The 17,376-nt window shown below is 30.4% G+C and overlaps 1 protein-coding gene across 1 annotated transcript; it reads left to right on the forward strand.

Annotated features, from left to right (window-relative positions):
• The first annotated feature begins 15,220 nt into the window (after positions 1-15,220).
• LOC106303342 lies at positions 15,221-15,911 on the forward strand. The gene is made up of 2 exons (XM_013739638.1): positions 15,221-15,425; positions 15,826-15,911. Exons 1-2 carry the CDS (start codon positions 15,232-15,234, stop codon positions 15,860-15,862), a joined length of 231 nt encoding a protein of 76 aa, XP_013595092.1. The 5' UTR covers positions 15,221-15,231; the 3' UTR covers positions 15,863-15,911.
• The last annotated feature ends 1,465 nt before the right edge of the window (positions 15,912-17,376 follow it).

Below are 17,376 nucleotides of genomic sequence, written 5' to 3' on the forward strand. Positions count from 1 at the left end.
TGTGATTGGAACTCCATTGATATCTATTTACTATTCTAATGAAGTTTTTATACTTAACTGCTGTTATGAATTGCTTAGCCATGTCTGAGTAGTTCTATTTTTAGATTTAGGGTTTAAATAGGTTAGGAAGGATTAGGCCCAACTATAGATTGCTGAGTTGTGATAATCATCTTTAGGATTGTTCATCAATGCATGTTTCTAGATTAACTACCTAGAACCTGCCCTTGGATTGATTGATAAAAGCGAAAACTTTATTGTCATCCTAAAAACATTCTAATAGAACTATGTTTCTTGCTATGAGCAAGGCGAGAGCTGATCTAGTGAGCTTAGTAAGCCTTCATTCAACATGCGCATAAAGCTTGACTAGAGCGCGTCGATCGATATCACACTTGAATAATCGATCGACGGTGCAAAAGGTGTATCGATCGATATCCCATTGGATCAATCGATCGACTCTTTCTATTGATCAATATAATGAGAGTTGAAATCATAGATCTAGTTAATAGACAAGTCAATACATGCGAAAGCTGATTAGACTTGTTGACTAAGTAGTTGAGCTTTACATTATCATGCATGCAACTCATTAGGCATCTGTAGGATTATAATCCCAATTTTCCTGAATAAAAACTCTAAGTCTAACTATTTCTTTTTTAAGCACCAAAACCTCAAACCTGCTATTGAACAAATACTTGTTCAATATTAAACTGCAATTTATATTTAAAACTCTAAAAACAATCTTACTTAACAAATCATATTAGAAATCCTTAGGTTCCCTAGCTCCCTGTGAAATCGATCCCTAAGTACTACAACTCGACCTCTTATTTGAGATAGTATAAATCACTCCTTAGGGTAATTTGAGTGGTATCAGTAATTGTCATTAGGATTGTTCATTAATGTCTGTCTCTAGATTAGCTACCTAGAACCTGCCCTAGGGTTGATAGATAAAAGCGAGAGCTTCATTCTCATCCTGAAAACATTCTAACTGAGCTAAGTTTCTTGCTATGAGTAAGGCGAGAGCTGATCTAGTAAGCTTAGTAAGCATTCATTCAACCCGCGCATAAAGCTTAACTAGAAGCGCGTCGATCGATATCATTATTGAATAATCGATCGACATAGCGAAAGGTGTATCGATCGATATCCCTATAGGATCATCGATCGACACTTTCTATTGGTCGACATACGATAGTTGAGATCATTAGATCTAGTTTGTAGACAAGTCCAAACATTGCAAACGCTGATGGACTTGTTGACTAAGTAGTTGAGCTTTACATTATCATGCATGCAACTCATTAGACATCTATAGGATTATAATCTCATGTTTCCTGAATAAAAACCCTAAGTCTTAACTATTTACTTTTTAAGCACCAAAACCTCAATCAACCTATTGAACAAATACTTGTTCAATATAAAACTGCAATTTACATTTAAAATCTCTGAAACCATCTAGCTTAACAAATCATATTAGATTTCTTAGGTTCCCTAGCTCCATGTGAATTTGATCCCTAAGTACTACAACTCGACCTCTTATTTGAGAGAGTATAAATCACTCCTTAGGGTAATTTGAGTGGTATCAAGCACCTCTTGGTAAATCTTTCCAAAATATGGGTCAGTTGGATAAAGATCTAAGAAGAACCCGAAACCGGTACAGAAGTGTGAAGGACTGCTAAAAGAGAGTGGTGACGACTAGGAGCGTCCGCAACTCGATTAGATGCTCTGGATGCATGTTTAATCACGAATGTGAATTGTTGAAGGTAAGAAATCCATGAAGCATGTCGTGATGAAACTTTCCCTTGGTGCTTAAAGGTTTAAGTGCATCATGATCAGTATAAAGAAGAAACTCTTTTAGAAAAAATAATGCCTCCAATGATTTATTGCCTGCACGATTGCATAGAATTCCATGTCATTGTGATATAACGGGAACGTGCACCAGCCAATTTTTTGCTATAGAAAGCTTTTGCCTGTCCCTTTTGACTATGTACCGCACCAATACCAGGTTTAGATGCATCAAAATGTAATTCGAAAAGCAGTGTGAAGTCGGGAAGGGTGAGAACCGGGGCCGTGCACAATTTATCTTTGATGATTGTGAATGCTTGTTCTGTCTCTAAAGTCCATACGAACTGACTGTCCCGAATGCAACCGGATATAGGCGCCATTATACTACTGAATTGAGGGACAAATCGTCTATAAAACGAGGCCAAACCATGAAAACGTCTTACTTGATTAATTATAGTAGGGATTGGCCACGACTGGATAGCAAATATCTTTCTGAGGTCGACCGCCAGGCCCTGAGAGGATATTATATACCTGAGAAAATGCACTGTGGAGGAACCAAACTCGCACTCTTTCAGTGTCGCAAAGAACTTATCACGGTGTAGGACCGTCAACACCTCAGAAAGATGGCTAATATGTGATAGAAATCCCTCCCGGGAATCGACACTCGAAGGTTGGCGATGGATAGGCTTTGATCGAAAACTCGACCAAATGAAGGTGGAACGGATGATGGATTGTAGTCGAAGATGATGAGATGGTCTTCCGAGACTCATTTGCGGATGGATAAATCCCTTGTGTAGAAGTACCCTTGATCAAGAGAATAAACTTTGTTTTCGATCAAAGAACTAGCTGCTTACGGAGAATGAACTCCTAGCGTTACGAAGTTCCGAAGAACAACGGATTCAACAAATTTAAAATAGATTTTATTAAAGAGGTTGAATGAATAAAACATTACAATACTTGGCCTTTAACTAATAGGCTGTGGTTAGAAATAAATATACTAGTCAAACCTAGAAACTATAAAACTCTTAAATCCATGAACACTTGACAAGAAATATTGACTTGACCAAAGACCATGACTTTTGACCGAATTTTGGAAATTGTGCTCGCAAAACTCCTTGGCCGGTCATGTCCTTTTGCACGGTCGACGGTTTCTGAATTGCCGTCAGATTGATATATTATTCAGCCATGACTTGTATTTTCTTGTTGGGTCTTTCTTCTTTGGACTGAAGTATGATCATAAGCACATTTTAAGTAAATCTTCAAGCCATGTCGTTTAATAACAGACCCCTAAGCCAAACCCTCAGTTGATTTGTTTGTTGCTGAATAGGGTTTCATCAATGTGATTGGCAAGGGAAGTGCTGAAGATGAGAATATCATCAAAATACAACACAACACAACAAACTTTACGATAAAGGGTCAAAGAGCTTGATTCATTACACACATGAAGGTGTTTGGTGCATTGGACAAACCAAAAGGCATGACATCTATACGATAAGACCCTCACGTGTCTTAAATGCTATCTTTCATTCGAACCTTAAATAAACAATATAAATAAAATAGAGAAAACAGTTATGAAATTCCAAATTGAAACTGAATTTTTTTTGTAAGGATCTATGATCTTTTCGTAAAACAAAGGAAATGTGATAAAGACGAGTCCCGATAAAAAACAAAAATATTCCAAAAAATTAACTGTTTAAATTTTCTTACGAGTTTTTCTTCGACATAGACTCTAATATTTAAAAAGAGCATATTTATTAGGGAATTTATTACGGAAGACTAATTTGATCTTTATTTTTGAAATATCCTCTTTACTTGGTTGAATTCGAACTATTTTCACTTCCTTGACTTAATAGAAACAAAAGTATATATAGGTACGCGTGGCAAATGTATTATATGCTATCATATTTCATTTTCCTACACGAGTTAATGGGAGATTAATTGAAAAAAAGAGGAAACCCCATACAGTATATCGTTCTTGAAGTGGTGAATGCTCTCAATAATTATAATTATAATTATACTAATTTACATGTATTTAAATTGGTTCTACAGAAATACCATTTTCTTTTGCTTGATGAAAAAATAAAACTAAAACAAAAAGATAACCAAACCCATTTTGATCCCCTTTCCCAGACACAAAAAGGGGTTATCCACTTTTGAGTCAAGTTTTGAGATACGTTCCAATTTGATCGGGCAAATCATCAAGATGAGGAATCAGAAGCGGTAACAAACAGTAATCTTGTTAATCACTCTACTGTCCACGCACATTCTCCACAAACTGTCCTTCTTAGGAATGATCAAGGCAGGTACCGCACAAGGAGATAAGCTCTCTGGAAACCCTTAGCGACGAGGTCCTCTACTTGCCTGCATAATTCTTCTTGTTCACTTGGGCTCCTATGGTAATGGGAAGATTAGGTAGCACTTTATCTAGTAGAAAGTCAATGCAATGTTGAATACTGCCGGGATTTGTCCTTGTTGAAACAAGCCATCTGTTTGGTAATTAGAATCAATACCATGCCAATGTCATGCATGGCAGAAATAAATGGTGTCTTTTGGAAAAATAAAAATAGATTTGTTGAGTTGATGGTTGCGTCTAGTGGAGAAGGTTTCAAGATGTGTTTGCGATTTGCAAAGGTAATATGTAAATGTTGAGGAAACCGGCATGAATGACGCGTCTATCAAACTCCCATAGCCATCCAAGGAGAAAGTGACAAGCATCCATGTTTGGCCGACAGAGAAGGATACTAATGCACGTCGGGTTACGAAGAGGTCATGATTTTGTTGGAGCCATGCGATTTTGTAAGGGGTCGGTGTGGCTCATCCTTTAGTTGGAATTTACTAACAGCATCTGCAGCGATGATGTTCTCGCAGCTACCTGAATCGATCACGAAAGAGCCAAATTTTCTGTTAATCGTGTATCGAGATTGAAAAAGCTTGTTACGTTGTGGAAATTGAGTTGCAGCATTTGGAGTAAGACACGAGCAGCGTACAACGAGGAGATGACCCATATCGGGATAAAGCTCTTTTTCATCGCCAGCTGGCTCTTCACCATAGATGGGGTCTTGATCATCTGGTTCTTCTTCTAAAAAGTAAACCACGACAATTACTTGGGGACAAGTAGACTGGCGGTGACCAGCTTAAACGCATGAATAACATCGCAAACCTCCGTACGAGGTTGTTGAGTGGTGTAAATGGGCACAATTGCTGTCTCTGGTTTTAATGGAGTCGGCTGGCTGGTAATTTTTGGTGGTACTCGTATTTCAATCAATTATGACTGATTTACGACTATTTATTTTTGCGTCTATGTGCATCAGTCGTAAAACGTAAGTTTTTGACTGATTAGCTACCGATTATGTAGTCGAGAAATGCATGTTTTCTAGTAGTGATATCCTGCTGTACTCATCTTGAAAAGAGATTTATTTGACCGGAATGCATATCTTGAAGATATTGATTCCAGGGAAAGATATATGATAGTGTGTGGTTATACTCTTTTTCATCATCATGGTTTTTGTTCCACTGAATTTTTTCGTAACAAGGTTTTAACGAGACAACAAAGAAAAACAAATGATAGACACCTAAGAGGATTATAATAATTTCAAAGTTGAAAGTCTATCACTGATCTAAAGTCTTTGAAATCAAGAGAAACGAAGAAAATTATCAAATCATAGAAAGGTTATGCACTGCAGAAGAATGGCGATGTTCGCGTCCTACAAATTAAGTCAAGTGAAAATTTGGCTGATTTATTCACCAAGACACTACCCACTACTACTTTCAAGAAGCTAATTCACTTTATCGGATTACGTTATTTCAAAGATCTCGACGTATATACACATGAGGGGAAGTCACTAACGCTGCACTCTTTTTCCCTTAACCTTGTTTTTCTCTGTTGAGTTTTTCTGGTGAGTTTTTTAATGAGGCAACATCTTACGTGCATAATGGGTTATTAAAGGAAAGTGTTATGAATATTGTGGTGATGTCCTTTATGGAAAGTCATAGATATGCTTGTTCTCCAACAAATATGTAGAGACTCTTTTGTCTACGTGTCACTATAATTGTTTTAATTTTTTTATTTTGTTATAACGTTATATAGATAATGATATATTTATAAACATAATAATATTTAATTTGGCTAGGTACCCTTAAGAGTACCTTATCACTAATGGTGCTCTTATAGTTTTGCACATTTTTAATCTGTTTCTCCGAGTTCTTAAGAATTGTGGTTGAAAAAAATTAATCTGAAAAATAATAATTTTCCAAAGAAGTGGATCATTTGCGTCAGAAAATAAAAATATGGACTATTATTGCATATGGACCTCATGTAATTTAACGTTTTATACAAATTATTACTCATGCCCCTTGACGAACAAACTAAGTTCCACAAATTCAGTGAGTCTTTTTTTTGTCTTTCATAAGTCATGACTATTTTGGTTTTCCAGTTAGGTAATTTAACCCAAGGGTGTAAAACTATAATGTTTTCTTCGGTTAGTAATATTTTTTGGATGTTCGATTAAAGAATACAAAATAACAAAGGTAATACTGAACATAAAACATTGCTTTAGAAAAAAAAATCCGATTGGTTTTCGTTCATATATAGTAAACCAAACTAATTCTAACCTTTAAAACTAAATTAGTTAGTTCATATATATTAAACCATTGACGCAATTAAATCCTAAAAATCCCTACTTGTTCGCTTCCAATTCAAAATTTTGGAAAGCATTATATGCAATGTATCAAAAAATAGAAAACAATATTAACCAATATATTTTTTTTTTTTTGTAAACTAAAGTTTTTAGCGTAATATAAGAACAATTAACCAATATATTTGACCATAAACTTAAGCGGATCACATTGATTAAATTGACTAATTATTTTTATGTCAACATTTATGATGATTTCTTAATCAAAAAGTCTTGGTGCTTAATTTAAGGGATTGCATGCAACTTAAAATGAATTTCTGTTTTGAACGTATTGGACAATCAGTCAAGATTTCGTTTACAATATAAATCTTATAGTCCCAAATGACATGTTCTTTATACGCCATATAACTCCCAACTTAGTGAGTCACATATCAATTAAAACGAAAAAATAGTATGTTATTATTAAATTATGAAAGTCTAGATATTACTATATATTGATATGTGATTCATATATGTGTCATAATTAAATTGACACTATATAAAAGTAATAAAACAAAGACACGACACATTATCCACATTCACATAATACATGCTATGTAGGAAGATCACATAATACCATTGTTCGAAACTACGCTAGGTGCTAGTCGGGCGGCAACACCGGACCTAGCGAGTTATCAAAAAATCGGGGATTAAACGGAGATTAGTCGGGACCTAGGTTTTAATACGATTTCATGTATTTATAATATGTTTATGTAATAAACATGATAATAATAGTTTTAATACGTGCTTATATATATAAATATATGTGATAGATGGACGTAGAAGCACCACAGTCCAGCGGCTTATGATGTTTATGTAATCTTAGGAGGTAGTGTGTTTAATTCTCCAGCAACATATCTTTTCCACTATTTTTACATGTGCCATTTTGAAAAAAAAAAACTTAATTACATGTGCGATTTTGAAAAAAAAAAACTTAACTTGTCCCACATCGATTAAGAATGAGGAAGAGAGGTGTTGAAGTCTCTTATAAATACAGGGACAAAATCTACTTAATTCACAGACAAATGGGCTTTCGTTTTAAAGTCCAAAATTTGTCAACAAAGTCCAACTATTAAACGCTTTAAATCGGTTTTAATCCGATTTTTTAGCGATTTGTCGGTTACTTTATTGATTAATCGGTTTAACAATTTGTTGAACCGATTTGGTGAAATCGCGGCGGTTCGGTTCCGACGAGCGCCTAGTCGGCCGACTAATCGGCTAGGCGCCCGCGTTTTCGAACAGGGCATAATACATGTTATGTACGAACACCTAGAGTTATTTATTTTAGGATAAAGCCTCTCTCTTTAGAGAGAGAAAAATCTCTCTGCACCTCTTACCCATCTAAAATCATTCAGAGGGGGAGAGATTAATTAGAGGCTTTTTTGTTTGTATTATATTCGATCTTTGATCGATCTTTTTATTCCGTTGGCGGACCTTTCGTTTCGATCTCTAGATCGATCTTGCTTTTCCGGTTAGCGGATTTCTCTTCCCTTGGGGATTTTGGAGTTTCTCAATCTCAATTTCAAAGTGGATCTTCATGTTCTATCTTTCTTTGATTTGGGATTGATTAATAATCTATCAATCTATCTTCACCTTCTCCTCTGGTTCTTAGTTTTTAAATCCCGTTTGATATTGAGAAAGGATTGTTTTTTCTCTGGTTATTCTCGGGGCCGGAATTTGAAAAGAATCAATCTTTATCTTCTGATAAAATTGGCTGGTTGGCCTTTGGGCAGAGTATCTGATCAGATCTGGTCCTTGAGTTATTTGATTTAGCAAGAGAATTTTGGAAGACTCAGTAGAGTTGAAGCTTTTCATATAGAAAAGTGTTTTAACGAAGTTTTTTCCAGAATTCTTCTCAGAAGCTTGTCACCGTTTTACACATCTGGAGAAAAACATGAAATTTCTTAGTATCTATGGTTATTGGAGGGGAAAGGTTACGATGCAATTGGACTAAGCTGGTGAATCCTTGCCATGTTTCAGAAATTTTTACTTTTATTTTTATTTTTTTTGCTTCTAGTCGGAGAAGAAGAGCGGCGACCATATCATTATATAATATAATTATTTTGTGTATAGTTATATACATAATATAATTTTTTTTTTTGACAAACAGTACGACCATATCAACTATATACTATAATTATTTTATATATGTGCGGCTTATGTAGACATTGTAAACATGTTTTAGAAACATAACCATGATAAAGAATCGTTGATGCATCTAACGATTACAGATGACTCCTGACGTTGGTCTATAACAATGGCAATACATGTAATTATGCTAGTGAAAATAGGATAATGTTAGTTTATAGGAATGCTCATCTTTTAATAAAAAGGGAATACGGATAAAATTGGCTTGGTGGAGGGATTTGAGAGAGTATCAGATGTTCATATTATATTTAGAATTTATAAAAATGATATAAAATTCAAGTTTATTGATTTAATCATTTATATAGCTTTTCAAAATATCACCTCCTACGGTAGTATATGAATTTTAAATAGATTATTCAGTTATGTTTTAGTTATTTTAATTTATCAGTTTATAGTCGAAGATTTCTGCAGTTGTATTTGATTTAGTCCATTGGGCCTTTAATCTTAATATAAGTATTTATTGTTCAAAAAAAAAAAAGACTATTCAGTTCTTTTTACTCGATCACCAAATAAATTACCGAATGAAGAAAATACAAATAATACATGGATTATTTCTTAAGTTATTATATATTTTATAAAATAATATATATATGTATATATATATATATAATTAAAATAATATTTTAAAGGATAAATATTATTTAAATAATCTCTTAATGTTAAAATGTAACTTTAAATGGCTTTAAATTTAGAACAGTAATTTTACAAAACTACTCAATTTTCATATTTCATTGAATTTATTATGTATTCAAATTCTCAACTCCCTGGTCCAAATAATTAATGCTAAGTTCTCATATTTAGATCTCCTTTTGTTATTAAATTCATATATGTTACCAAATTTAGGTAAACTAGTTATATAATGCATTTGCAAAAAGTCGTTTTATGTAAGAAAATCGGTCAAAGAAATAAAAGTAATAAAGACCATATCTTCTTTTTTTTGTCAGACTAAAGACCATTTCTTTTTGAACATAATTAACACCATATTTTCCTTATGTGTTTATATATTCATACATTCTTCTTAATCATATATGCACATAAGAAAAAGTTTAATAAATATGAATATGAAGAAATGCATTTTATTGATGATGATGGTATCAATAATAATTGTGACCATGGAAAGAAAAGTAGAAGGAAATTCATGCATGGACAAATGTTTGTTCTTGTGCGGATTTTTCTTTCAAGATCCAGTAGCATGTGGAGACAAATGTGAGCTCGAATGCCATCCACCTCTTTCATCTCAATCATCACAGTAATGGCCTCTTCTCTTATTCTATCGAGTTTGATTACCTCTTTGTTGTTTGTTGGTCAGTTCATGTTTAAATTTTTTTTTTCTTTGTCTAATTGTTCAGAATTATTTATTGTTAAACTATTATGATTTTTTTTAAGCGATTGAAAGAGAAAAGGTTATTATTGTTTTTAAGAGATTTTTCTATCTCCCAGTTTTGAAAATTCAACATATATGCTACATGTATAACAGTCATGAATGTTTTTTTTTGTGTTTTTACGCAATCATTACTCATCAACATGTAAATATAAATACCAACTTAAATAGTTTCATTTAATAACCATAAAAATATGCATATATTTTATTATGTTGGGTCATGTGTGAATCATTACTCATCAACATGTAAATATAAATACCAACTTAAATAGTTTCATTTAATAACCATAAAAATATGCATATATTTTATTATGTTGGGTCATGTGTGAATCATTACTCATCAACATGTAAATATAAATACCAACTTAAATAGTTTCATTTAATAACCATAAAAATATGCATATATTTTATTATGTTGGGTCATGTGTGAATCATTACTCATCAACATGTAAATATAAATACCAACTTAAATAGTTTCATTTAATAACCATAAAAATATGCATATATTTTATTATGTTGGGTCATGTGTGAATCATTACTCATCAACATGTAAATATAAATACCAACTTAAATAGTTTCATTTAATAACCATAAAAATATGCATATATTTTATTATGTTGGGTCATGTGTGAATCATTACTCATCAACATGTAAATATAAATACCAACTTAAATAGTTTCATTTAATAACCATAAAAATATGCATATATTTTATTATGTTGGGTCATGTGTGCATAGAAAAGCTGACATCTTTTATATGGGGAAATTGCAGGATGGAGACTATAGGAATGAGAAACATAAGAGGATAAATATATCAAGCAAATAATTATGATATTTGTAAGAACGTTTTTTATTTACGCTCGCTATGTTCCTAACTCTATACACACATGAATGTTCAAAAAAAAAAAACTCTATACATTAATAAAAGGACAGTGTGGTGATAATGGATCTCAAAAATTAAATCATTGCGTACCAAAATATTAAACATTTAACTAATAATCTTAAAAACAAAATTTTGTGGTCCCCATTAATATTGTTTAGGTGGTGTTATTCAATGATGTATTTTAATCGAGTACTAGATTTTGATCCGTGCGGACGCACGGATATTTACTTTTGTAAACGTTTAAAATTAAATACATACATTTTTGGACTAATTAAATTAGAAGAGACTAATTAATTAAATATAACTGAGTTATTTTTATTATTCTAAAAATTTAAACGATTTTCATTAATTTAATTTTCAATAAACCAATAAATTAATCTGATAACTTAATCTATTTTATAGTTTTTTTATGGATTGTAAAATTGAAATTTTTATTTTTATTTAAATTAAATGAAGGATTGCATATCTTCTAAATTTATTAGGTTGCTAAATATTAGGCAATTTCGTAACAATTTTTATGGAAATTGCTATTTATAAGGTCAATGGCAATGGATAGTAATTATTGAGAAAAACTTAGGGTTAAGATTTATTTGTACTTCAGTTTTAATAGTTTAGATAAATCTAAACAAAATTCCCTATTTTCCGAATGATGATTATAAATTATATTTTAAAATTAATGCTATTCAATGAATGATTTAAATCCGGTTTTTTTAAATCTAGTGTTATTCAAATTTTAAGGATTTTAATTTTTTTTTTTATGTTTTGGATTGATCTCAAATTATTGTTTATGGAATCTCATGAATAAATGATTGAATTTAAAATTCAATGCATACTGCAGAGATTTTAGAATCCATCAACTTAAATTTTTCTTACAATTTTAAAATTTGATAGATTACCTATTAATTGATTTTAAATCACTAGTATTTGCATTCCATAACCGTTAAAAAGTATAATTTAATATATATACACATAACAAAACCATGGTTATAATATTTTGTATATATTATGTAATATTACAAATCGTATCCATTGATTCATTTCGTCTTCATCTTTCTCTTTCTTCTTTTGTTTATTTTTTTCTTCTCTCTCATATTTTATTTAATCTATGCTTTCTATATAAATAGGATTAACTGAAAAAAATATGAAAAACATACACATATTTTGGATATGCTATATTTTAAAAAACAGACATGAATTTTTCACAAATCTATACTATACCTCCTCTTCCTACTCTTAACATTGCATTGTTGATATGAATTCCTATTTTTTCTTCTTCCCCTACTCCTAATATTTTATTGTTGAATTTGATTCAGATTATCTGTACTATTTATTTAATAAAAGAGAATAGTGTATTACATATGTATTAGCTTGTTTGTCATCCTCACATCCACATGACTCGAAGGATGTCAAATTGTCTCATTTATTGGATGTCACTGTTAAATAGCTATATTTTTCATTTTTAAGTTTTTTTATGAATATAGAGTAAAATTACCCATATTGTTATCGATTAAGGACACTAAAAAAACCCCACGATGGTTACAACAAGCTTAGTAGAGGCCAGATTACACTTTAACAAGAAGAAGTTAACAGCAATAGGATTCTTAATAAATTGTTATGTTAGAGCACCCGCATTGATGGTTTCTAAAACAAATTCTAAAAATATAAAAATGAAATAAATTGAATAGTGAAGAGAGAGAAGGTGAAATGGGAAGAAACGTATGGTCTTTGAGGTACTCCAACAAATATGCAGAGACTCTTTTGTCAACATGTCACTATAATTGCTTTAATTTTTTATTTTGTTTTAAATTTATATAGATAATGATATATTTATAAACATAATAATATTTAATTTTGCTAGGTACCCTTAAGAGTACCTCATCACTAATGGTGCTCTTATAGTTTTGCACAATTTTAAATTGTTTCTCCGAGTTCTTAAGAATTGTGGTTGAAAAAAAGTAATCTGAAAAATAATAATAGTTTCCAAAGGAAGTGAGTCATTTGCGTCAGAAAATGAAAATATGGACTATTATTGCATATGGACCTCATGTAATTTAACGTTTTATACAAAATATTACTCATGATAAAGCCCTTGACGAACAAATTGAGTTCTGTTATGAAAATAACTAGAATTTTATTTGTATCGCAGGAATTTAAATAAGGGTAAAATTTATACCCGTAGGATTTATAACACTGATAGAATGAGTTTATAAACGAGAGAAGAGAAGAGTGAAAATGAATGATTTATAAACGATCGATTCGATCGTTTATATAGAAGTAGGATTTACTGTGCAAATAGAGCAGCGGAACCCACATCTTTAATTATTTCAAACATTACGGTGGCCGCTTTTGTTTACTTTCGTAACAAGTTCCACAAATTCAATGAGTCTTTTTTTTTTGTCTTTCATAAGTCATAAGTCATGACTATTTTGGTTTTCCATTTAGGTAATTTAACTCAACGGTGTAAAACTATAATTTTTTTATTGGGTTAGTAATATTTTTTGGATGTTCGATTAAAGAATACGAAATAACAAAGGTAACATAAAACATCGCTTTAGAAAAAAATCCAATTGGTTTTCGTTCATATATAGTAAACCAAACTAATTCTAACCTTTAAAATTAAATTAGTTCGTATATATTAAACCATTGACGCAATTAAATCCTAAAAATCCCTACTTGTTCGCTTCCAAATCAAAATTTTGGAAAGCATTATATGCAATGTATCAAAAAATAGGAAACAATATTGACCATTATATTTGACCATAAACTTAAGCGGATCACATTGATTAAATTGGCTAATTATTTTTATGTCAACATTTATGATGATTTCTTAATCAAAAAGTCTTGGTGCTTAATTTAAGGGATTGCATGTAACTTAAAATGGACTTCCTTTTTGAACGTATTGTACAATCAGTCAAGATTTCGTTTACAATATAAATCTTATAGTCCCAAATGACATGTTCTTTATACGACATATAACTCCCAACTTAGTGAGTCGCGTATCAAATAAAACGAAAAAGGAGTATGTTATTATTAAATTATGAAACTCTAGATATTAATATATATTGATATGTGATTCATATACGTTCCATAATTAAGTTGAGTCTTGACACTATATAAAAGTAGTAAAACAAAGACACGACACATTATCCACATTCACAAGAACACCTATTTTGTAGACAGTAGGAAGATCTACATAATATAATTTTCAATCTTTAGGTATTAAAAAGAATATAATTATTTGTATAACTATTTTTTTGTAGACAGTGAACCATATCAACTATATAATATAATTATTTTGTATATAGTTATATACATAATATAATTATTTTTTGACAAACAGTACGACCATATCAACTATATACTATAATTATTTTGTATATATTTATATAACTATATAATTTAGTTTATATATGTGCGGCTTATGTAGACATTGTAAACATGTTTTAGAAACATAACCATGATAAAGCATCGTTGATGCATCTAACGATTACAAATGTCTGCTAAGGTTTGTCTATAACAATGGCAATACATGTAATTATGCTAGTGAAAATAGGGGTTTTAGTTAAAAGTGTGAGAAGAGCCTTTGTGATGACACGTAGAAAATGACATTTTGGTTAATAACACATGAGGATAAGGTTAGTTTGTAGGAATGCTCATCTTGTGATAAAAAGGGAATATGGATAAATTGGCTTATTGGAGGGATTGGAGAGTATATCAAATTTTCATATTATATTTAGAATTTATAAAAATGATATAAAATTCAAGTTTATTGATTTAATCATTTATATAGCTTTTCAAAATATCACCTCCTATGGTATTATATGAATTTTAAATAGACTATTCGATTCTTTTTACTTGATCACCAAATAAATTACTGAAAAAAAGAAAATATAAATAATACATGGAATTAATTGTTAAGTTATTATATATTTGATAAAATAATATATATATATATATAATTAAAATAATATTTTAAAGGATAAAATATTATTAAAATAATCTCTTAATGTTAAAATGTAACTTCAAATGACTTTAAAGTTTAGAACAGTAATTTTGCAAAACTACTCAATTCTCATATTTCATTGAATTTATTATGTATTCAAATTCTCAACTCCCTGGTCCAAATCATTAATGCTAAGTTCTCATATTTAGATCTTCTTTTGTTATTAAATGCATATATGTTACCAAATTTAGGTAAACTAGTTACATAATGCATATGCAAAAAGTCGTTATGTAAGAAAATCGGTCAAAGCAATAAAAGTAATAAAGACCATATGTTTTTGAACATAATTAAGACCATATTTTTTCTTATGTGTATATATATTCATACATTTTTCTTAATCATATATGCACATAAGAAAAAGTTTAAGAAATATGAATATGAAGAAATGCATTTTATTGATGATGATGGTATTAATAATAATTGTGACCATGGAAAGAAAAGTAGAAGGAAATTCATGCATGGACAAATGTTTGTTCTTGTGCGGATTTTTCTTTCAACATCCAGTAGCATGCGAAGACAAATGTGAGCTCAAATGCCATCCACCTCTTTCATCTCAATCATCACAGTAATGGCCTCTTTCCTTATTCTATTGAGTTTGATTACCTTTTTGTTGTGTGTTGGTCAGTTCCTGTTTAAAATTGTTTTATTTCTTTGACTAATTGTTCAGAATTATTTATTGTAAACTATTATGACTGTTTTTAAGCGATTTAAGGAGAAACAGTTATTATTGTTTTTAAGAGCTTTTTCTATCTCCTAGTTTTGAAAATTCAACATATATGCTACATGTATAACAGTCATGAATGTTTTTTTTTTGTGTTTTTACGCAATCATTACTCATCGACAAGTAAATATACATACCAACTTAAATAGTTCCATTTAATAACCATACAAATATGCATGTATTTTATTATGTTGTGTCATGTGTGCATAGAAAAGCTGACATCTTTTATATGTGGAAATTGCAGGATGGAGACTATAGGAATGAGAAACATAAGAGGATAAATTTATCAAGCAAATAATTATGATATTTGTAAGAACGTTTTTTAGTTACGCCCGCTATGTTCCTAACTCTATACACATATGAATGTTCAAAAAAAAAGAACTATATACATTAATAAAAGGACAGAACTGGTGATATTGGATCTCAAAAAAAAAATTGTTGCGTATCAAAATATTAAACATTTAACTAATAATCTTAAAAACAAAATTTTATGGACCCCATTAATATTGTTTAGGTGGTGTTATTCAATGATGTATTTTAATAGAGTATAAATCTAAACAAAATTTCCTGTTTTTCGAATGATGATTATAAATTATATTTTAAAATCTAGTATTATTCGATGAATGATTTAAATCCGGTTTTTTAAATCTAGTGTTATTCAACTTTTAAGGATTTTAATTTTTTATATGTTTTGGATTGATTTCAAGTTATCATTTATGGAACCTCATGAATAAAATGATTGAATTTAAAATCCAATGAATACTGCAGAGATTTTAGAATCCATCAACTTAAATTTATCTTACAATTATAAAATTTGATAGATTATAAATAATTAATAATTGATTTTAAATCACTAGTAATTGCATTGCATAACCGTTAAAAATTATAATTTAATATATACACATAACAAAACCATGGTTATAATATTCTGTATATATTATGTAATATTACAATTCCTATCCATTGATTTATTTCATCTTCATCTTTCTCTTTCTTTTTTTGCTTATTTTTTTCTTCTCCGTCATATTTTATTTAATCTATGCTTTCAATATAAATATGATTAACTGAAAAATATATTAAAAAACATGCACATTTTTTGCATATGATATATTTTAAAAAATTAAACGGACATGAATTTTTCACAAATCTATACTATACCTCCTCTTCGTACTCTTAGCATTGCATTGTTGATATGAATTCCTATTCTTTCTTCTTCCTTGCTCTACTCCTAATATTTTGTTGTTGAATTTGATTCAGATTATCTATACTATTTATTTAATAAAAGAGCATAGTGTATTACATATGTATTAGCTTCTTTGTCATCCTCACATCCACATGACTTGAACGATCTATAATTGTCTCATTTATTGGATGTCACTGTTAAATAGCTATATTTTTCATTTTTCGGTCTTTTATGAATATTGAGTAAAATTACCCATATTGTTATCGATTAAGGGCACAAAAATAAACCCCAAAATGGTTACAACAAGCTTAGTAGAGGCCAGATTACACTTTAACAAGAAGAAGTTAACATCAATAATTTTCACGTATTTTTCTGGATCCTTCACATCTTCATGTGGCGCTTTTGGGAAAGACGAAATCTCCTCCACATATTTCACTATCGCATCTATCAATATTTCTTCCCAGAGACTTCATCGCTGTCAAAGAAAGCTTGAAACTTCTTAATCAAATCCACCAAATAGCTACATCAATTCTTCTCCGTAGGTCATGAATAGATTTGAATCTGATTCATTGCATAATTGAACCACATTTAACTGAGACAAAAATTGTAACA

This window comes from Brassica oleracea, chromosome C1 (assembly GCF_000695525.1).
Source record: "Brassica oleracea var. oleracea cultivar TO1000 chromosome C1, BOL, whole genome shotgun sequence".
NCBI classification, from domain to species: Eukaryota; Viridiplantae; Streptophyta; class Magnoliopsida; order Brassicales; family Brassicaceae; genus Brassica; species Brassica oleracea.